Here is a 24,162-nt window from a genome sequence, read left to right on the forward strand (position 1 = left end):
AGAACAAATCAGGGAGAACAATGTCAAAAGTTATCATAGGAAAAGAGGCGCTAGTGGTTAGCGAAGCTAAACCAGGATCTACGAGGCAAACATCTGGACAACATCTGAATTTGTTCGGCCCATTTTTTGTCAGTGAAATGTTGATAGCAGCGGCTCTCAACTAATTTTCAAGTGTGATGATAATAATGTAATTATTATAATCACATTTAATAGCCTGCTACAGTAGCAACACAGATGTTAAAAAGTAGAGCTAAAATATGCTGTTTTTCTCATTGTATTCCAGGTAAAAGGTCTGACCTTTATCTAAAGAATGACCCAGATTGGGTTCGGGTTAAAACCAGGTAGTTGACCATATCAGGATACGCAATAGACAGGAGACTCTCTGGGTCGTCATTGATCCAGGACGAGGGAGTCGACTCATATGGATCTGCACCACCAATAAACCCGAATATTTCCAAACATCGTGGCTTTTCCTGCAGACCAAATCCTTCCCTGTATGTCTTTGCATCTATTACGTATTTTGAGGAGTTTTCCTGTGGTTTCAGACATTTATGCATTGCAGTGTTTACCTCTGAGTGCCTCCAATATGGCCGAGCATCCGGGTCACTGCCCAGAAAGTGACGTAGGTGAAAACCCTCAATAGGCGATAAACCAGTCTGAAAGCATCATCCTAAGTGCTAAAGCTTTAATTATTGTTTCCATATGTTCAAGTCCCAGTTTGTCTTCAGGAGATGGGGATGATCTCGGTGAGGCACCCGCAGGAAGCCGGACACTCTTCAGCCACCAGTGGATCCGAGCACCTGCCCTCTTCCTTCTTCTCTGGACAATGCCTGGAGCTGTCGATGTACTGGCAGGGATTGGCTGGAACACGAGGAGAGGGGGAGGAGTCAGGTGTGGTCTCAGATAGTGACACATGGGGACATGGCCAGGGTTGGGGTCAATAAGATTTTTCAATTACAATTACGTCTTCAATTATCCATGTTCAATTACAATTAAATTATGATTACGATAACCTGCAGTGTTTCCAATTATACATTTTGACAATTTTTTTTCACCTGAAACTCAATTACAATTACATTCTCAATCACTAAATTTCAATTATAATTTTACTAACTTTTATTCATATAGTGTTGTGATGGTTGTATGCAGGGTTTATTGTGTGCATGTCATTTTAGTATCTTTATATTTTAGTGCATTTATTATAATATCTTCTGTAAAAGCCCAACTTGGGACAAGAGGTCCAAGTTTCACAACCATACCATCTGTATGTGTGTGAAAAATCATTCAGTGGGAAAACCTAATATGAAACATATTTTAATATTTGTTAACTACCTATGTGTAAGCCATAGACTGTTTTGTGTTTAATTAAATTGGTGTGATTATAACTGTAATTGTAATTTAAAAATCAGTTGCTGTTGTAATCATAATTAAATTGGAATTGAGTTCAGGTAATTGACTTTGTAATTGTAATTGCCATGAAAGTTCTATAAAAATTGTCAATTATAATTTAAAGCAAAACTGCGGAACCATGTTACAGTTTTATGTACAGTTGTACACATCCATCCATCCATCCATCTTCTCCCGCTTAGCCGTTTCCGGGTCGCGGGGGCAGCATCCTCAGTAGGGAGGCCCAGACTTCCCTCTCCCCGGCCACTTCCTCCAGCTCTTCCGGTGGGACCCCGAGACGTTCCCAGGCCAGCCGAGAGACATAGTCTCTCCAGCGTGTCCTGGGTCTTCCCCGGGGCCTCCTTCCGGAGGGACGTGCCCTGAACGCCTCACTAGGGAGGCGTTCAGGGCACGTCACTAGGGAGGCGTTCAGGGAGCATCCTAATTAGGTGCCCGAGCCACCTCATCTGGCTCTTCTCGATGCGGAGGAGCAGCGACTCTTCTTTGAGCCCCTCCCGAATGACTTAGCTTCTCACCCTATCTCTAAGGGAGAGCCCAGCCACCCTACGGAGGAAACTCATTTCGGCCGCTTGTACCCGTGATCTTGTTCTTTCGGTCATGACCCAAAGTTCATGACCATAGGTGAGGGTTGGAACGAAGACCGACCTGTAAATAGAGAGCGTCGCTTTTTGGCTCAGCTCCCTCTTTACAATGACGGACTGGTGCAGACTCCGCATCACTGCAGACGCCGCACCAATCCGCCTGTCGATCTCTCGCTCCATCCTTCCCTCACTCGTGAACAAGACCCCGAGGTACTTGAACTCCTCCACCTGGGGAAGAACCTCATCTCCAACCCAGAGAAGGCACTCCACCTTTTTCCGGTCGAGAACCATGGACTCGGATTTGGAGGTGCTGATTCTCATTCCGGCCACTTCACACTCGGCTGCGAACCGATCCAGTGAGAGTTGAAGGTCACGGTATGTTGGAGCCAACAGGACCACATCATCTGCAAAAAGCAGTGATGCAATACTGAGGCCCCCGAACCGGACCCCCTCAACGCCCTGACTGCGCCTAGAAATTCTGTCCATAAAAGTTATGAACAGAATCGGTGACAAAGGGCAGCCCTGGCGGAGTCCAACCCTCACCGGAAACGATTTCGACTTACTGCCGGCAATGCGGACCAGACTCTGACTCCGGTCATACAGGGAACGAACAGCTCCTATCAGGAGGTTCGATACCCCATACTCCCGGAGGACCCCCCACAGGAATCCCCGAGGGACACGGTCAAATGCCTTTTCCAGGTCCACAAAACACATGTGGACTGGTTGGGCAAATTCCCATGACCCCTCAAGGACCCTGCTGAGGGTGTAGAGCTGGTCCACAGTTCCACGGCCAGGACGAAAACCACATTGCTCCTCCTGAATCCGAGGTTCAACTATCCGGCGGACCCTCCTCTCCAGTACCCCTGAATAGACCTTACCGGGGAGGCTGAGAAGTGTGATCCCTCTATAATTGGAACACACCCTCCGGTCCCCCTTCTTAAAAAGGGGGACCACCGCCCCGGTCTGCCAATCCAGAGGCACTGCCCCCGATGTCCACGCGATGTTGCAGAGTCGTGTCAGCCATGACAGCCCCACAACATCCAGGGCCTTGAGGAACTCCGGGCGGATCTCATCCACCCCCGGAGCCCTGCCACCGAGGAGCTTTTTAACCACCTCGGCAACCTCAGCCCCAGAGATAGGAGAGCCCACTCTCGGGTCCCTGGGCCCTGCTTCCTGATTGGAAGGCGTGTTGGTGGGATTGAGGAGATCTTCGAAGTATTCCCCCCACCGATCCACAACGTCTCGAGTCGAAGTCAGCAGCGCACCATCCGCACCATACATAGTGTTGACGGTGCACCGCTTCCCCCTCCTGAGACGCCGGATAGTGGTCCAGAATCTCTTCGAAGCCGTCCGGAAGTCGTTCTCCATGGCCTCACCAAACTCCTCCCATGTCCAACGGGTTCTGGTATTGCCGCCACGACAGGCACCGACTACCTTGCGACCACAGCACCGATCAGCCGCCAGTTGTACACAGTTGTACACAAATGTAGTTAATAACATTTGCTTCATATCAAGCTTTCCCCAAAATATGTATTATTTTAAATCTAGCTGTATACTGACACAAACAAAGCTCATATGCCCACACTAAAAATATTAATAGCAATATTTTCATTGATTAGGAAAAAAAAGTAACCAATAGATAGGAAATAAATTAAATGATTTGTTTTTATTGTATTTTACAGCTGATATAAGACCAGTTATCATTAGAGATGCTAACAGAAAGCTAACACAGGAGGAAGGTTAACTTTATTAGGTTATTTATTTCAGGCTCAGTAATTGTAATTAATTGTAATTGAACTTTTGTAAGTGAGAATGTAATTGTAATTGACTTTCTGAGGATAAAAAATAATTGTAATTGGAAAAAAACGCTGGTCACCTTAATTGTAATTGAAATGTAATTGAACATGGGTAAATGTAATGGACATGAGTGCGTCTTACTGCACAGGTTTTCCACGCAGTGGTCAGGACAGGCGCCGCACAGGCTTCCGACTGTGTACGGAGGAATGCCTATGAAGTTCCCGCTAAAAGGAGAGGAGAAACACAGGCTTTTAAGGCTAAAGTAAAATAAATGAACTCTTAGAAAACTTTGCTGCAAAGCATTGTTGCCAATCACAGCCCTCTAGTGTTAGAAACAGGGAACTGCTCCAACGCAGGTCATTAGTCAAAGCTGTAGCATGGTGGCTAATTACCTTTCTACTGAGTGGCTTTAGCACTATTCACACAGGATTAGTTTTAACTAGGGACCACATGTAATAAATAAATGACCCCCCAACGTCTGCTTTTCATAACTGAAGCCTGAGATTTTGCTGAAATTTTACGGCCATCTCCCGGATTTGGTGTCAACACACATTTGCTAAAAGTAAATAAACATGCGTCCTGGAAACCAACCAACGCGTATTCATGCATTAGATCAATCTGTGTACCCATCGTTCTTTGCTTATTTAGTTTTAAAACCAAATTCAAAAATATATAAAACGGATTTTTTTTTTTTGTTCCATTAATTTAAAACAAAAAACAAACAAGCAGCATTTTTCTGTTTTAAAATGAAATCTGGTTCTGTTTGTGTGATATTTGGATATTTACGAGGAAACTAGAACGAGAGCTTCATATTTTAATCTCACCACACAGAGGGGACACAGACGGACTGTTGTCCACCTCACACTGATGGCAGAGGTATAATTTGTGTCCATGACGTTTCGTTAACGAGTTATTGATGCTGAAAGTCCGAATTAGTGAATATCTGCCAACTTTACCAACAGTGTTACGGTCTAAATAGTATCCAGATAATCTGGTGATTGGGCAGAAGCAACGCATAAGTCACATTACTGGTGAGTTGAAATGTTATTAATACATAAATAAATCAAAACCAAAAAATGGATGTTACGTAAAACATGCACATGTGGAACCAGAGGTGGTGTCATGAATCTACTGGTGCTCCTCGTTTCTTATGATTAACTTCTGTTTGTGTTGACGGCTACTGTTAGCGGTATTTATAACGTGCAAAATAAACATTTTACTGCCCTCAAAAAAGCTGTAATTGTTTTTGCAAAAGTGTGAAATGGTAGAAGTTGTAACGTCTATTGTTCCTCACTCCAGCCTCACAGTTGATAGTCACCAGTTTATTTGGATACTGTTTTGGACCATAACACCGCAAAACAAAACATAAACGTGAGCAGCTTTTTATGAGCTAAAACATCCACAGACTGAATGAAAACATGAGCAGGACCAGAAAACTCAAAGAACGAAGGGTACACGGATTCAGATCCCGCCCATTTCTGTCCAAATCACAGAGATGTGTATTTGCACTGGATTAGTATTATCACAGGACCTCAGAGTTCAGCAAAATATAGTAGGTCATTTGCAAGGGAATTTTTACTTTACAAATTACTTACATGGCCAATTTGCACGGGATTAACATCACAGACATTAAGGTAAAACGAAACCCGTGCGAATAGGGCTGTAGAGACAAAAACAATCCCTTTCACAATAAAAGCACTGTATTTTCTTTTGTATTTCACCCAGGGGAATGCCACTGAAAACAGGTTTGAGTGTGAAGTCATGAAGTGGGAGGGGTGGCGTACGCTCTGTAATAATGACAGCCGTAGAGGTAGATGTTGTCGGGGCACAGGGTCACTCCACAGCCAACTCTGTACGAGGTGTTCCACACGACCTGGTGCCCACAGAGAACAGAGAACCAGCATTAGCATTAGCGTTAGCAGAGAAATAGAGCTCATGGATTTCTTTTTTTTTTTTTAAGTAACAACAATGATGTCTGATAGTATTGGTGAACAGTAAGGGTGGGACGATATGTAGTGCGACAAGATAATATGTTATTAAATTGTCACAAGATATATTGTTAGTATCATGAGCATTATTACAGGAAACAACAAAGGGGTTTGTGTAACTTTTTTTTTAAATCATTTTGTGTGTTGTGGAATTTATTTTATGGGTTTTTGTCGTGTAAACTGTGATTTTGGTGTCACTGTACTTATTTTTCTGCTGCTTTTTTGTTGTTGTCAATGGGGCCTGGACTATGAAGCTGGATATAAACATGTTCACTTAACCCAGGTGATTTCAGTATGGATAGCAGTGACGTGCCATGACTACTAGGGTAGGGTAGGCAGGGCGTTGGAAATTGAGACCACCAATGTCAACACCAATGACAATTCCATATGTTTCTGCTGGCAAGTGTTAATTCAATTCTACTTTATTTGTATAGTGCAATTTACAGTCATCTCAATGTGCTTATCAAAATATAAAATTTATAGTAAGAAAGAAAAAAACCAAACAAGATCCACATGAACAAGCATTTAGCATCTAACAAAATCAACATCATAAACACCATTAAAGAAACATAAACAATTATTTAATATAGTCTCCATACTCTCCCAACAAGATATATCTCATGATACTGCAGCACATCTGTTGTTTGTGTTGGAAACACAGAGAAAATGACAACAACAACAACTCAGAACAGCCTCAGTGAGGAGCATCCACAAAGTCAATCCTTCCTTTTGTTCCATTCACTGTAGAAAGTATGAACAATGTTCTGACCTTTCCTTTGCTGAAGGTCTGGTAGCTCAGGTGTTGGTCTCCATCTTTTAAAAGCTGTCGTTTTTCCTCAATAGAAAGTTTCTCTATCGTCTCTAGCGCTTTCATCCTGACTGTAGTGTTATCCCGCCCACTAGCTAGAGAACGTAGCAGCAGAGGTCACGTGCTATCAATTCACTAATGCACGTATAGCATTTAGCATAGCGCGGTTACGTCCAAAGGCAGCTCTCTATGCTGGTTTTCATCTTGGGGAACTGACTGCACATGTACAAACACATAAAAACATGCTATGGAAAGAGAGGATAGAGCTTTTGGGAGAGGGCGTGGCCTCCTCCTGCCTTACAGCAGAGTGAGACTGTGCAGCATCTCTGCCGTACCAGGAAAGAGCGATGTTTAGTCATTTGGGTTATGAAAAGCACAAAATGCTAACACTTTCAAACTTATAGGTACTGTAGGCTATCGGAAATGGAAAAAAAAAAAAAAAAAAAATCTAATTATATTATAATTAAAACAAATAATCAAAATATCAATTTAGGCACTGCCTACCTTGCCTACCCTGACTGCACGTCACTGATAGCTAGGTGCATTTTCCAAGAGAACTGATTAGTCAGGAGGCGGGACTTTAGTACTTGCTCAGATCTTATCCACTTCATAACCTGATCCCGACCAGCTTCGGTCTTCAGCCTAAGTAACCATGGTGTTTTTTCCCGGTAAGAAGTTAGCCAGCGTCGTAGTACAGGACACAATGAATAAATCCCAGACGTTAGCATGATAAGGGGAAATCCAGGTTTGTAGTACAGGCCCAAAATGTGTTTTGGAACCATTTTGTGAATATCATTTTCTGTATTTTCGAGAGTATTTTTTGTTTTTGTATTTTTTCTGATGTTTCTTGCTTTTTGGTTGCCAATTTCTGTGGTTTAGGAGTTATTTTGTGTATTGGTTTTAGGGGCCACAAAAATTTAGGCACCAGTTGCCCATGTCTGGCTTTGCTGGAGGGTAGAGGCAGAAGAGGGCGGTTTAGGTTAATTGATGGCAGCTTTAGCGAGGTGACTAATTACCCTCCTTCTTCATAAATTCCAGTGAGTGTCTGGAACTCTGGGCCTGACCTGGGCCGTTTTTCAGTCTGTGTACTTACGCGGACTTGTGTGCTCCGTGAAACGTCATCACGCGCAGCCCAAGTCCTGTTCCAATTCAAAGTCCGCTTCTCAGCAATTCTGCTGTAAACTACTGAGCATGCATCAGAGGAGACTTGTGCGTACTCCGCCAGCTATATTTCCCAGCATGCACTTTGAACAAGTGCATGATTTCAAAGATTATTATTATATATATATAGATTTTTTTTTTTTTATTGAACAATTTCAAAATTACAAACATTTAAAGCAAAAAGTTACAATAAAGGAAAGCAAAAGAGCTGGGCATAAAAAAAAAAATAAACTTGTGAAGAATTCATATTTACAATGACATCTACTCAATGATATATATTGTATTTTCTTTGACGTTTATAGTGGAGCGCACATACTCCACACTGCTGCACACAATGATGTTTCCAAAACGTTGTCCCAAAACGACGAGTATGCAAAGTCCGCGCTTGTGCACTCCGCAAGTTTGTTCTCCACATCTGGTCCCACGAGTCTGTACCCAGGAGTTCACAAGTACGGAGTATGCATACTTAGATTTGAGAAACGGCCCTGGTGTCTGCAGAGGGCTGCCTACGACATAAACCTCTTGTTTCTAGACATTTTATTGGCCCATCTTTGTACTTTCTAGTTTTTGCGTCCAAACCAAAAAACAACAACTGAAAACCATCCTTTCTGTGAGCTCTGGTGTTACCTGTGTGTAGTGGCCAATGTGTTTTCCGTTGGTGGACACGTTGGGGTATTGGTAGTTTTCCACCTCGTTGTACCAGGCATTGATGACTTCAGTCCAGGAGAAAAGCTCGGAAGAATAAAAGAGGTTTTCACCTAATTCGTACCCTGCGTCAGGAAGAGATACAGCATTTGTTCAAGGATAGACATAAACAGCCTGACCAAGCCAGGTTCTTAACCCTCAGGGGACCTTTTTAAAAAAACAAACTCTTTGAGCTTTAGTACCAAAATGGTAGCCTTCATAAAACTGTCATAAAAAATGTTGTATATATTGAACAAGTTCAGACCTAACCATAGATGTAAAGTTGTCATTATATTTCTTTTTTTATGCCCGTTCTGTCATAAAAACATAATTTTTTTTCAATAACAAAAATACAAAATATGCATTTTTAACTCTTTTTTTAAAATAAGTTGCAAAGTGTAATATTTGGTATGAGTTTATTACAGCCTTGACTAGGTCAATAAATAATAAGAACGTTGATGTTGAGGCAATAATACTTTTAGACCTATGAGCATTTATTAAAAAAAAAAAAAAAAACTGACACTCTTTGATCTCAGGCACCAAAAGTAGTAGTTCAATTATTTCTGCCTTTGTAGCCTTCCCTACTGAGAATTAGCTTAATATTTGATGTAAATCTCTATGTTTTTATGGTAGACTACAGATTACTGTATTTAAAACATGATTTATTTACACAATTTCACATAATCTGTAACCACTAAGGGTCCTAATTCAATCTGAACAAAAAAATAGCCATGTAGGTCATGTAGAAGCTTAGAAAAACGTTATTTGTTATGGGAATGGGATTTTTGGAGAACAGTGGCTGGGGCTTAAGAGGTTAAAGGTAGGGTAGGTCATTTTCTCCAGATACACTCAGAGGATGCTACATTCAAAATCATGCTAGCTTTTGAAATTTACCTACCCTGCCTTTAAACTGAATGAGATATTGACAATTTAAAAAAAAACTGAATAAGCAGAAGGTATACGTTTGGTCTACAAAAGGTGCCCCGAGGGTTAATATGAGGCTGTGATTATTACTATGTTTCAGTGAGACTAGTGAGTGCAGAAAGAAGGAAAGTACCGTCCAGCATACGAGTGCTCGGATCTCCATGAGCCAAAACACACTGGTCCACATACAACTGAGCAGTGAGAGCCAGGTCTACACTGTAGCTCTGTGAGCAACACAAACATGTGGTAGATTCACACTGTACACGTGTACCATTTATTATCATCATTAATAACAGATTTCATTTTCTATCAATGAGTCAATTTATCATTCTTTAAGGTAATTTCAGTCGTAGTGTTTTTCTTATTTATTTAGATCTAAACTATATGTTAGCATTGAAAAGTACTGACCATGAGCAGCATGTTGGAGGCGCTAGGTTGAACTCCTCTCCTGAAGTTGTTGTGTAGGTCAACAATCTCATCCTGAACCACTGTGTCTTCTGTGCAAACTCCTACAAACACACACCAGCACAAAAGCAAACACACTACCGTATTCCCCACACTATAAATAAATATTCATTTTTTCATTTAAAATCGAGGAAGTAACTTGTAAACTGGTGCCGTCTGTGGATTTTTGAGCCAGCAGCACCATCTAGTGGGTAAAGATGTGAACTGAATGTTCCTGTGAGTGCATAGGAATAGTCCCTCCTATCTCATTTCCTATCCACTTTTCCTTAACCCCGTGGATGATGCCACAGGGTTAAGGAAAGGTGTTGGGGAAAGGCCATCACTTTGTTTGACAATCAGATGCACTTAGACGAGGTCACGTAATAATCAGACGCGGTGAACGTTAGTGACGTCTGCCATGGTGAAAAAACTACAAATGTCTGAAAATGGACTTAAAGCACATTTATAACTATTTCCCCTGTGTCTCTAACCACTGTTATAATCTCAAATGTCACAAGACTTGAACATACATTCCAAAACTCCCTCTATCTCTAACATCACTCCTGCTCTCCACCAGCTCCAGCACTAGCTACGAGGAACAAACGTGAAACTAAAAGAACGTCACATTGAGAATGGTTGCTCACACTCACTAATATGAATTATGTTAAATAAAACATAATGTGGCTTAAAATGTGTCTGATCCCTTTTTTCTTGAACCACAGAGTGTCTGTTTTATGTCAGTTATAATCTGATAATAAGGCTTACATGTAATAAAATATGGGTTTTAGATTAAAGTTGTTCAAGACATTTTTTTTACATTGGTAACTTATAAGATCTGATCCCTTTTCAGTCTTTATTAGTTTCCGTGAACGCTCTGATGAGTGGGTCCCTTTAAATGTTGTCGCTGCAATGAATTGTGGGTCAGCATTATCTGGTCTCCTTTGGTAAAGGATGCATCTGTGTTTCCTAGGCTTAAGGAGGCTATAAAGGAAGCATTAAGCCTCCTTTCCTTAGCTTAAAGAGAAATTGAACCCTCCTTATCATGGCCGCCACATAAACACTTCCGGGGTTAAGGAACAGTGGATAGTGAAGGAAATAGGAGGGACTTTTCGGACATATCCATAGTGTCTCCTCACTGAGCTGTGAGTGGAGCTTTATGTGACAGGGCAAGATATTTATGGCCTTTATGAGAAAATACAAATTGTGTTTATGGAGGAAACATCTGGAAACATCACAGACAGACGGGGGGTTATGACTTTAGAGGGAAACTAAATTTAAAACAACAGTATGCTCGGACTAATTTAAAAAGTACGTGTATTTCCCTTTGTGGCTGGTATTGTGGAACAATCTTGAAGAAATGATTAAACTAACTATGAATAAAATGCAGTTTAAAAAAGTACAAAAGATATATGAAAAAAAAAGTGCAAAAATGAAGGAGAATGTAAATCTCAGATGTTCCTTTTGTTTGTTTTTGTTCTGTTTTTCTTAATAGCTCGATTAGAGTATTTTATTTTATTGAATTTTGCAGTTGTAATGATGAAGAATGTTGGTAGGACTGGACAAGCCCAGCCTTCTTCCTGTCCCTTTTAGCACAACTTTTTTATTTTATAGTGATGTCTGTTGAGATTTGTTTATTTCTTTTCATTTTTATCTATTTTCTTTATTTGTTTGTACAAAATAAATAAATAATATAGGATAATGAGACACCTGGTTTACATTTACTGGTAAATACAAAACACAACAAGGTTTTATTTTAAAGTTATCATAATTATAGGAAATTATAACTAGCTTGAAGTATCCAAACTATGAAAAACAGTTAGCATAACAGACTAGCAGTAACTAATTACTGTAAACAGAACAGGCGCTTGAAGACAAATACATGAGGGATACATCTGGGACTAAGTACCCACCCACGACCTGTTCTGATTGGCTCATAGGTGGAATTTGAGTTTCTTTCCATGGGAAGCCAAAGAAAAAATAGAATTAAATACATAGATCTTCTCAAGTTTTGTGCAAACCACAATGTGTGTAACATATACAGTAATGAAAAAAATTATTAGTAACATTATTAAAAATATTGACGACAAAAATTTACATCGAGGCGTCGTTTTATGTAGTAAATTCATGATAAAATCTTTCAGTTTCATTTTTGCTGCAGTACCATACATGAAATGCAGGGTGCAGTATCGCTTCACTATTTATAAAGACTTATAAAAACCGTGAAATTGGCGAATTGTTACGTTGTTTACAGTTCAAGGTGAAAACCTGAAGGTAAAGTAATGACCTTGATGCTCACCTGGCTGTGGTCGTACATCAGAACGAGGCATTTAAAAGAAGAAAAAGTGAAATAAAAATTAGAACGACATGTTTATAGGATCATTGCTTTTTCTTATTGCTGTGAAAAAAAACAACCGTTTATGATGTTTAGATGGTGTAAAGAAAAAAGTGTTACTGGTGCTACTAGTAAGTTTTATATGCTAATAAGGGGGCGTGGAAAAGAGAATTCAGGTTTGCCATTGGATTTAAAAAAATATTACAACCATTCAAAAAGCTGGATTTGGTTAGAATCCCTCCTACTTAATTTGCGACAGGCCAACTATTACTTCCATTAGATTAAAAACAGTCTACAAGTAGTACTAGTAGACTAAAACAGTGTATTAGTACTACTAGTAGACTAAAAACAGTCTACAAGTAGTACTAGTAGACTAAAACAGTGTATTAGTACTACTAGTAGACTAAAAACAGTCTACAAGTAGTACTAGTAGACTAAAACAGTCTATAAGTACTACTAGTAGACTAAAAACAGTCTACAAGTAGTACTAGTGGACTAAAACAGTGTAATAGTACTACTAGTAGACTAAAAACAGTCTATAAGTAGTACTAGTTGACATTAGAAAGTCTAAAAGTAGTACTAGTAGACTAAAAACAGTCTATAAGTAGTACTAGTAGACTTTAGAAAGTCTATAAGTAGTACTAGTAGACTAAAACAGTGTATTAGTACTACTAGTAGACTAAAAACAATCTATAAGTACTACTAGTAGACTAAAAACAGTGTATTAGTACTACTAGTAAACTAAAACAGTCTAAGTACTACTAGTAGACTAAAAACAGTCTATAAGTAATACTAGTAGACTTTAGAAAGTCTAAAAGTAGTACTAGTAGACTAAAAACAGTCTATAAGTAGTACTAGTAGACTTTAGAAAGTCTATAAGTAGTACTAGTAGACTAAAACAGTGTATTGGTACTACTAGTAGACTAAAAACAGTCTATAAGTACTACTAGTAGACTAAAAACAGTGTATTAGTACTACTAGTAAACTAAAACAGTCTAAGTACTACTAGTAGACTAAAAACAGTCTATAAGTAATACTAGTAGACTTTAGAAAGTCTAAAAGTAGTACTAGTAGACTAAAAACAGTCTATAAGTAGTACTAGTAGACTTTAGAAAGTCTATAAGTAGTACTAGTAGACTAAAACAGTGTATTGGTACTACTAGTAGACTAAAAACAGTCTATAAGTACTACTAGTAGACTAAAAACAGTGTATTAGTACTACTAGTAAACTAAAACAGTCTATAAGTACTACTAGTAGACTAAAAACAGTCTATAAGTAGTACTAGTAGACTTTAGAAAGTCTAAAAGTAGTACTAGCAGACTAAAACAGTACTAGTACTACGAGTAGACTAAAACAGTCTATAAGTACAACTAGTAGACTAAAACAGTGAATTAGTACTACTAGTAGACTATAAACAGTCTATAAGTACTACTAGTAGACTAAAACAGTGTATTAGTACTACTAGTAGACTGAAACAGTGTATTAGTAGTACTAGTGGACTAAAACAGTCTATAAGTAGTACTAGTAGACTTTAGAAAGTCTATAAGTAGTACTAGTAGACTATAAACAGTCAATAAGTACTACTAGTAGACTATAAACAGTCTATAAGTACTACTAGTAGACTATAAACAGTACAAGTACTACTAGTAGACTACAAACAGTCTATAAGTACTACTAGTAGACTAAAACAGTGTATTAGTACTACTAGTAGACTACAAACAGTCTATAAGTACTACTAGTAGACTAAAACAGTGTATTAGTACTACTAGTAGACTACAAACAGTCTATAAGTACTACTAGTAGACTTTAGAAAGTCTATAAGTAGTACTAGTAGACTAAAACAGTGTATTAGTACTACTAGTAGACTACAAACAGTCTATAAGTACTACTAGTAGACTAAAACAGTGTATTAGTACTACTAGTAGACTACAAACAGTCTATAAGTACTACTAGTAGACTAAAACAGTGTATTAGTACTACTAGTAGACTACAAACAGTCTATAAGTACTACTAGTAGACTAAAACAGTGTATTAGTACTACTAGTAGACTACAAACAGTCTATAAGTACTACTAGTAGACTTTAGAAAGTCTATAAGTAGTACTAGTAGACTAAAACAGTGTATTAGTACTACTAGTAGACTACAAACAGTCTATAAGTACTACTAGTAGACTAAAACAGTGTATTAGTACTACTAGTAGACTACAAACAGTCTATAAGTACTACTAGTAGACTAAAACAGTGTATTAGTACTACTAGTAGACTACAAACAGTCTATAAGTACTACTAGTAGACTAAAACAGTGTATTAGTACTACTAGTAGACTACAAACAGTCTATAAGTACTACTAGTAGACTGAAACAGTGTATTAGTAGTGCAAGTGGACTAAAACAGTTTATAAGTAGTACTAGTAGACTTTAGAAAGTCTATAAGTAGTACTAGTAGACTAAAACAGTGTATTAGTACTACTAGTAGACTACAAACAGTCTATAAGTACTACTAGTAGACTAAAACAGTGTATTAGTACTACTAGTAGACTAAAACAGTCTATAAGTAGTACTAGTAGACTTTAGAAAGTCTATAAGTAGTACTAGTAGACTAAACCAGTGTATTAGTACTACTAGTAGAATAAAACAGTGTATTAGTACTACTACTAGACTAAAACCAGTCTATAAGTACTACTAGTAGACTAAAAACAGTCTATTAGTACTAGTACAAGTAGTACGAGGAGACAAAAAACAGTCTATAAGTACTACTAGTAGACTAAAAACAGTCTATAAGTAGTACTAGTAGACTAAAAACAGTTCATAAGTAGTACTAGTAGACTAAAAACAGTGTATTAGTAGTACTAGTGGACTAAAAACAGTCTATAAGTACTACTAGTAGACTAAAAACAGTCTATAAGTACTACTAGTAGACTAAAAACAGTCTATAAGTAGTACTAGTAGACTAAAAACAGTCTATAAGTACTACTAGTAGACTAAAAACAGTCTATAAGTACTACTAGTAGACTAAAAACAGTCTATAAGTAGTACTAGTAGACTAAAAACAGTCTATAAGTACTACTAGTAGACTAAAAACAGTCTATAAGTAGTACTAGTAGACTAAAAACAGTCTATAAGTACTACTAGTAGACTAAAAACAGTCTATAAGTAGTACTAGTAGACTAAAAACAGTCTATAAGTACTACTAGTAGACTAAAAACAGTCTATAAGTACTACTAGTAGACTAAAAAACAGTCTATAAGTAGTACTAGTAGACTAAAAACAGTCTATAAGTACTACTAGTAGACTAAAAACAGTCTATAAGTAGTACTAGTAGACTAAAAACAGTCTATAAGTACTACTAGTAGACTAAAAACAGTCTATAAGTAGTACTAGTAGACTAAAAACAGTCTATAAGTACTACTAGTAGACTAAAAACAGTCTATAAGTAGTACTAGTAGACTAAAAACAGTCTATAAGTACTACTAGTAGACTAAAAACAGTCTATAAGTACTACTAGTAGACTAAAAACAGTCTATAAGTACTACTAGTAGATTAAAAACAGTCTATAAGTACTACTAGTAGACTAAAAACAGTCTATAAGTACTACTAGTAGACTAAAAACAGTCTATAAGTAGTACTAGTAGACTAAAAACAGTCTATAAGTAGTACTAGTAGACTAAAAACAGTCTATAAGTACTACTAGTAGACTAAAAACAGTCTATAAGTAGTACTAGTAGACTAAAAACAGTTTATAAGTAGTACTAGTAGACTAAAAACAGTGTATTAGTAGTACTAGTGGACTAAAAACAGTCTATAAGTACTACTAGTAGACTAAAAACAGTCTATAAGTACTACTAGTAGACTAAAAACAGTCTATAAGTAGTACTAGTAGACTAAAAACAGTCTATAAGTAGTACTAGTAGACTAAAAACAGTCTATAAGTAGTACTAGTAGACTAAAAACAGTCTATAAGTAGTACTAGTAGACTAAAAACAGTTTATAAGTAGTACTAGTAGACTAAAAACAGTCTATAAGTACTACTAGTAGACTAAAAACAGTCTATAAGTACTACTAGTAGACTAAAAACAGTCTATAAGTAGTACTAGTAGACTAAAAACAGTCTATAAGTACTACTAGTAGACTAAAAACAGTCTATAAGTAGTACTAGTAGACTAAAAACAGTCTATAAGTACTACTAGTAGACTAAAAACAGTCTATAAGTAGTACTAGTAGACTAAAAACAGTCTATAAGTACTACTAGTAGACATTTTAGTCTAATAGTAGTACTAGTACTACTTTTGTTTTAATTGATAAGATACTTTTGTGTTTCCAGTAGTACCAGTAACTTAAAATATATTACTGGTAAAAACCCAAAGCTTTAAACATATAATGGTGACTAGTATCATTAGCTTTTTATTTTCTCTTCTTTTTGAATGACATGTTAAGGTTTCATTTATTCAGACAACGTTTTTTCAGGAAAGTTACTTCCTGAAATTAAAGTAATTGTTGTAATCCATTACGTTCACCTCTGCATAACAAGTATGAGACTCTCACCAAAGTACAGACAGAATGTACACCATGCTGAGCTGAAACCATCATCCCAAGAAGGAGGAGGAAACGTTTGCATCGCTCTGTAAAACACACACACACACGCGCACACACACACACGCACACACACACACACACACACACACGCACACAATAATATTGGTGTGATTTTAAAGTCCAGGGTTGGGGTCAATTAAATTTTTCAACTACAATTACGTCTTCAATTATCCGTGTTCAATTACATCTCAATTACGATTACGATGACCGTCATTTTTTCCAGTTACTACAACTAAATTTACAATTATTATTGTTTCTCTGAAAGTTCATTACAATTACGTTCTAATTTACTAAAGTTCAAATTCCAATTAATGAGACTTTAATAAATAATTCCATAGAACGTAAACTTGAGCAGTGGTTCTCAAACTTTTTAGGCTCAAGTCCCCCTTTTTCTGGCTATAGATCATAATGATGGAATGAACGAGTGATAACACACATTTTAAAGAATCTCATTTTGTAAAAAGATGTAAAGAAACAGTATTTAATACCAGTGGTTCTCAACCTTTTTTGGATCGTGACCCCATTTTGATATCAAGAATTTCTGGCAACTCTAAAGACATATCTTTTTTTAGAATTTGTTTTTGCTCATGTTTGAGGTCATATATATATATATATATATATATATATAAATATATATATATATATATATATATATATATATATTTTTTTTTTTTTTTTTTTGAGTGCTTTTCAGTTTAACTAGATTTTTATTTTACAAATTGAAAGTATAGAACTACAGTTTTTTTAAGATTGTGTGTTGTTTAAATTAAAAAAAGAATAATAATTAAAAAATTATAAAATCAATTTAAATTTTTCTGAAATTTCAGGCGACCTCATTTAAACTCCAGGCGACCTCACATGGGGTCCCAACCCCATTGTTGAAAAACCGCAATTTAGTTGCTCCTGAACAGATTTATTTCTGTAGTTTTTATCAATTCCGGTCATCTATAAAATATAACTATATAACTGTTAATTTTTCACTAACTCTCTTTCAAGTACCCCCTGGAGTGCCATGACACGTACCCCCATTTGGGAAACACTGCTCAAGAGAACTGACAGGTAAACTTGATATGAAACATATTTTAATAATTATTAACTGTGTTTACATAGGACATAAAACTGTAACACGGTTCTGCAGTTTTACATTTGATTTAATTGTAAATTACAATTTTTATAGGATTTTCGTGGCAATTACGAAGTAAAATACAATTCAATTACAATAATAACAGCAACAGATTTTTTCAATTAAGATTACAATCATAATTGTAACTTATTACGCAATTACAGTTGTAATTGAGCCCAACTGTACGTACCTGCTCCCATGTCGTCAGGGGAAGGTGAAGTGATTTGATAGAGGTGAGCTACATTCTTTTATAGATACACACACCAGCTGATGATGATGATGATGATGAGGCAAAATGTAAACACATCATATTATAAGCAAAGGCTGTTTGCATTGGAACTATAGAAACGCTGTGTTTACATCCATCCATAGAACAGGTGAGACGTACCAGGATATCATCAGTTACAGTAGACACAGTCTGTGAGGCTCTTTAACACTAGTCCTATTATCATCAAAGACATTTTACCCCTGGGGTCAATCTGACACCAGGGGTAAAAGGAAAATTGCCAGTGATTCTCAAACTTTTTTAGTTTAAGTACCCCTTACTTTTGAGTCCAAGTCCCCTTTATGTTTGACTACAACATTTTCCTCTGTATTCTATGAAAAAACAATTGTAGATCATAATAATGAAATGAATGAGTAATAACACACATTTTAAAGAATCTCATTTGTTAAGTGGAAAAAAGCAGTATTTAGTTCCTCCTGAATAGATTTATTTCTATAATAGATTTATTTCTCAGACTGATCCTTGTATTTTCAGTTATCTTCTAATCAAGATCATTTCATTCATCATTTTGTTTGTTTTCTGTGTCATTTTGTGTGTTTTCTGTGCCATTTTTGTGTATTGTTGTTGTTTGTCTGTTCTTTTTAATATTTAATATATTTTTCTTTTTTTTTGTGGGCTCTTGTTGGTATCATTTAAATTACTAGTACAGTGCCCGTCGGAAGTATGCATTCATATAGTGGGCGCTTAAGGAGAGTTGTCAATTACGAGCATAATAATAACATACTCTGTAGCATTATTAAGGGGTATATTTGCAGGTGCAAAGTAAAATAACGTGTGCAATTTTCCTGGTTTAATTCTATGAGACATGCGCATGATGAATGCGTTGTGTTTTTTACTCATTTTTATATTTTTTGTTTTAATTATTGTTTGTTGTTGGCATTGTAGTGTTATTCTGTAGTCATTTTGTGTTTTTTATGTAGTTTTGTGCATTTCTGTTGTCATTTTAGTGTATTTTTTGTATAAATATTTAGTTTTGTGTATATTAAGTCATTTTCATATTTTTGTTGTTGTTTTGTATTTTTTGTAATATATGTTTTTTGGAGTCATGTGTATTTGTGTATCTTTCTGTTGTCTTTTTGTGCATAAATGTTTGCCGTTTTTTTATTTATTTTTTTGTATAAATATTTAGTTTTGTGTATTTTGAGCCATTTTCATATTTTTGTTGTATTTTTCTGTAAATGTATGTTTTTTTGAAGTCTAGTACAGTACCCGTCGGAAGTATGTATTCATATAGTGGGAGCTTAAGAAGAGTTGTCAATAATGGGCATAATAATAACAACATACTCTGTAGCATTATAAAGGGGTAGATTTGCAGGTGCAAAGTAAAATAGCGTGTGCAATTTCCCTGGTTTAATTCTATGAGACATGTGCATGATAAATGTGTTGTTTTTTTTTTCTTTTTTAACTCATTTTTATATTTTTTTCTTTTTGATGTTTTTTTCTGTAATGTACAGTTCCCGTCGGAATTATGCATTCATGTGGGATTATAAGTATTTAGTTTAGTGTATTTTGAGTCATTTTCATGTTTTTGTTGTTGTTTGGTGTATTTTTCTGTAATATATGTGTTTTTAATATATGTGTTTTTGGAGCCTTTTTGTATATTTTTTTCTGCATTTATGTTGTTGTTTTGTGTACTTCCTGTATAAATGTTTAGTTTTTTGTTGTACTTCATTTGTGCATTTTTTGTATAATTATTTTTTGTTGCCTTAAGTAGTGTGATTCTGGAGTCATTTTGTATTTTTTTTAGTGTAGTTTTTTGCATTTTTGTTGTTTTTTGTGTAATTTTTGTATAAATATTTAGTTTTGTGTATTTTGAGTCATTTTCATATTTTTTGTTGTTGTTTAGTGTGTGTGTACCTGCCTAACTTTCACTAAACATATCTATTTTCAGTAGTTAGGTGTAGTGGCAGGTGTGTCGTGAGTGAAGCTGCAGTAATCATCAGGTGACCTTCACTATGTAGCACCGTTTACTGATCTGACTCAACACTACAGTCACTACCACCCAATGGACGGGTGTCGTGACACAGACTGTAACCGGACTCCGTCGACCGAGTTTCAGGTCGAACTTGCAACGCGTCGGGGAGATATTTGCTGCACGCACGCACGCACTCAGTATATTTTTCTCTTATTTTGTGTGTTTTTATTTTGTTTTGTGAGTTGCTGGGTATACAGTATCTCACATAAGTGAGTACACCCCTCCCATTTCTGCAAATAGTTCATATATCTTTTCATGGGACAACACTGATTAAATTGAACTTTGATACAATGTAAATAAGTAAGTGTACAGCTTGCATAACAATGTAAATTTACTGTGTCCTCACAGTAACTCAACACACAGCCATTAATGTCTAATACACTGGCCACAAAAGTGACTACACCCTGAAGTGAAAGTGTCCACATTGGTGTGGTCACCATTACTTTCCAGCACTGCCTGAACCCTCTTGAGCACGGAGTCCACTAGAGCTTCACAGGTTGCCACTGGAATCCTCTTCCACTTCTCCATGATGACATCACAGAGCTGGTGGATGTTAGAGACCTTGCACTCCTCCACCTTCTGTTTGAGGATTCCCCACAGATGCTCAATAGAGTTTAGGTCTGGAGACATGCTTGGCCAGTGCGTCACAGTGCATGTTGGCATTCATGGTTCCCTCAATGAACTGTAGCTCCCCAATGCCAGCAGCACTCATCCAGCCCCAGACCATGTATTGAAGACACACTTCCATGTCCTTAGTCTGCTAGTCTTCAGCAAACTGTTTGCAGGCTTTCTTGTGCATCATCTTTAGAAGCGGCTTCCTTCTGGGATGACAGTCATGCAGAGAAATTTGATTTCAGGCTGACCCCCAACCCTTTACCTCTGCAGCAATGCTGGCAGCACTCATACGTCTATTTCCCAAAGACAACCTCTGGATATGACGCTGAGCACGTGCACTCAACTTCTTTGGTCAACCATGGTGAGGCCTGTTCTGAGTGGAACGTGTCCTGTTAAACCGCTGTATGCTCTTGGCCACCGTGCTGCAGCTCAGCTTCAGGGTGTTAGCAATCTTCTTATAGCCTAGCCCAGGGGTCCCCAATCCTGGGCTTCAAGAGCCACTATCCAGCATGTTTTAGATGTTTCCCTCTTCCAACACACTTGATTCAAATGATGAACTCATCATCAAGCTCTGCAGAAGCCTGATAACGATCCTGGTCATTTCAAACAGGTGTGTTGGAAGAGGGAAACATCTAAAACATGCCAGATCGTGGCCCTTGAGGACCAAGATTGGGTGGCCTAGGCCATCTTTATGTAAAGCAACAATTTTTGTTTTTGGTTCCATAGCGAGTTCTCTGCCATGAGGTGCCATGTTGAGCTTCCAGTCACCAGTATGAGATTGTGATAGCACCAAATTTAACACACCTGCTCCCCATTCACACCTGAGACCTTGTAACACTAACGAGTCACATGACTCCAATGTGGACATTTTCAGTTAGGGGTGTAATCACTTTTGTTTCCAGCGGTTTAGACATTAATGGCTGTGTCTAGTTATTGTGAGGGGGCAGTACTTTTACATTGTTATACAAGCTGTACACTGACTTATTTACATTGTTTCAAAGTGTATTTTATTCAGTGTTGAAAAGATATCAAATAAATATTTAGAGAAATGGAAGAAGTGTACTCACTTTTGGAGAAGATACTCTAATTATAATATTTACCTAAAAAATAAACATTATAAAACCCCATATTTTTAATGCTTTCATTTGATAATTTTTCTCTCTCTCAAGTACCCTGTCTTCTACCCCTAGGGGTACACGTACCCCCATTTGAGATACACTGCCCTTGACTACATTTTTTAAAGTGACAATAACGAGACTGTGACTTATCTAAAAAAAATATTTCAAAATATATTGATATTTTTGTCAAATAATGGTGATGTAACTATAATGTTTACAGCTGGATTTAGACCCTGAGCAGCATTTAAACAACATCAGCTGTTGAATGGATCTGCTGAGTGTTGCTGATGTCATCACTTTCCCTCCTGCTCGCCAAATATTTAGGAAAGCGAGCTTAGTGTGGGTTTACACAGTGACATAATATGTAAATAATGTGTGGGAACCAGCTGCGGCTGAAGCCATAAGTCAATGAGCGTGGTAAGCTAGTAGCCGTTTGGATCAGAGCAGTGATTGATGGAGCGGTTTAAGCTGCTTGTGTGTGAGGTGAGAACCTCTGAACCTTTGACTAACAGGAGAAAACAACTAATGACTTGTAGATATACAGCCAGTGTTCACAGAGAGAAGACTTTAGAGGAAAGTACGCAGCACACAGATTGACCTCCTCAAGCAGCTTCTAAATCACCTCTTCTTCTTATTTTGAAAGCATACAGAGAACAATGTTTATGTTCCTCTCTGTCTAAATCCGTTGAGTGTCCCTTTAAATTCCTCTAGACCAAGAGTGTCAAACTCATGTTAGTTCAGAGGCCAAATATAAAGGAGTTTGATCTTAAATCTGATATCCGGAGTTTCTGAGAAATCTATGTTTATGTATCATTCTTTCGAAATGCCAAAAAATACCTAAGTAAATATTTATAAGTCCCTTCTTCGTCCTATAGACCCCTATACAAAGGGAAACGATCGCCGAGTGCACCCAGCCAATAGGCTTCGACTTCCTGTTTTTGAGACTGTCAATCAAAGTGAATGTAGAATTGTGCATGAAAACAAGGCCGTGCGTCACAACAGCAAACAGGTAAAAAGGATTTTGGCTCTACCTGACACATAGACATATATCAATGTGACCTGAGGCGACCTTGTAATTTTTTTTGATGCGCATGCAGAAAAGTAGAGGTGTGGCTTCTGATAGATTGGCAGAGGCAGTGGGAGGAAGTGAGGCTGTTTAGGGCGGGACATCAAGATGTTTCTCAGAAACTCTGGATATCAGCTTTAAGTGGGCCAAATATTTTAGGCAGGAAAACAAGCAATTTCAACAATAAGTTTACACTTCTACGTGTAAATTACATATAAAGTATGTATTAAGCGCTGACAGTATCCAATATCCATATCTTTTAAATTTCAGTGATTTTGTTACAAATTAGCATTTAATTTCGGGAAATTATGAGAAATAATTTCAAGAAACTTGAGTCCTTTGAATAATTTAAGATTTAAAATGACTGCAGTCATGTGATAAAAGAATGGGAAACCTGCGATCAACCAAATATTGTGGACTTTCATTGAATTACTGTATTTGGAAGGGCTGAGATATTTACAACTGAAATATTTGTTAATTTGCACAATAATTCATGTTTTTTTGGTCTTTTTTTAACTTTCTTTTGGGAGCCAGAATGGATGGTCTAAAGGGTCGGATTTGGCCCTTGGGTCATAAGTGTGACATATGTTCTCTAGCATAGACATCATAATACGTAGACGCTGCATCAACTGCTGCTGCCCACTAGAGCAGTGCGTTTACAGGGCGGCCATCTTAGACCGGTGGCAATCGCTCCTACAGTGTATTACATCTATAGAGGAATTACAGTATGTGCTACACTAATAAAGTTGTCAGAAATCACTCAGTTCTCAAGCAATTTTCACAGGGTTTGTTTGTAATAAACGTCAGACATGATAGATAGATAGATTACATTATTATTATTATTATTATTATTATTATTGTTGTTATTATTATTATTATTGTCGCCAAAGAACTGAAATATTCAAGGATGTGGGTGTGAAGATTAAGTGCTGAGTGGTAAAACCAGTATTTTAAATATATCCAAACACCTTGTATCATAGATATATGTGTGACGTTTTTAAAAAATGGAACAGTTTGGAAATCGGATCAAAATTTAACGAATAATTCTACTTAGAAATTGAGAAATAACTCTTTCTGTCATAATTATATGCACCGCTGCCTCCACCACCACTGGTCCAAGATGGCAGCACTGTTGACGTATATAATGTCTATGTTCTCTCTGCTCTTTCTCTAAACCCCAAGTGGTAAAACCTTCTTCCAGGAAAAATGACTGGCTCAGACAGGAGAGGTTAAATCAAGCTGAGCTTGGCCTTGGGACTAA

At 37.2% G+C, this 24,162-nt stretch overlaps 1 protein-coding gene across 1 annotated transcript; it reads right to left on the reverse strand.

Annotated features, from left to right (window-relative positions):
• Nucleotides 1-53: 53 nt before the first annotated feature.
• On the reverse strand, nucleotides 54-18,111 carry LOC114478241 (cysteine-rich venom protein). The gene is made up of 9 exons (XM_028471182.1): nucleotides 18,032-18,111; nucleotides 16,668-16,744; nucleotides 12,091-12,094; nucleotides 9,759-9,859; nucleotides 9,484-9,574; nucleotides 8,370-8,512; nucleotides 5,570-5,658; nucleotides 3,927-4,009; nucleotides 54-861 (listed from the first exon to the last, which is right to left on the reverse strand). The coding sequence occupies exons 1-9, from the start codon at nucleotides 18,039-18,041 to the stop codon at nucleotides 725-727; spliced, it is 735 nt and encodes a 244-aa protein (XP_028326983.1). The 5' UTR covers nucleotides 18,042-18,111; the 3' UTR covers nucleotides 54-724.
• Nucleotides 18,112-24,162: the final 6,051 nt, after the last annotated feature.

The sequence above is a fragment of the Gouania willdenowi genome, chromosome 16, assembly GCF_900634775.1.
Source record: "Gouania willdenowi chromosome 16, fGouWil2.1, whole genome shotgun sequence".
Lineage (NCBI taxonomy): Eukaryota > Metazoa > Chordata > Actinopteri > Blenniiformes > Gobiesocidae > Gouania > Gouania willdenowi.

Bases quoted from the DNA above. Each gene is read 5' to 3' on its own strand.
- LOC114478241 (XM_028471182.1), bottom strand. The intron at 9,575-9,758 runs GTCAGTACTTTT...TGTTGCTCACAG, and splicing joins CCTCCAACATGCTGCTCATG to AGCTACAGTGTAGACCTGGC. The intron at 5,659-8,369 runs GTAACACCAGAG...TGTGGGCACCAG, and splicing joins ACATTGGCCACTACACACAG to GTCGTGTGGAACACCTCGTA.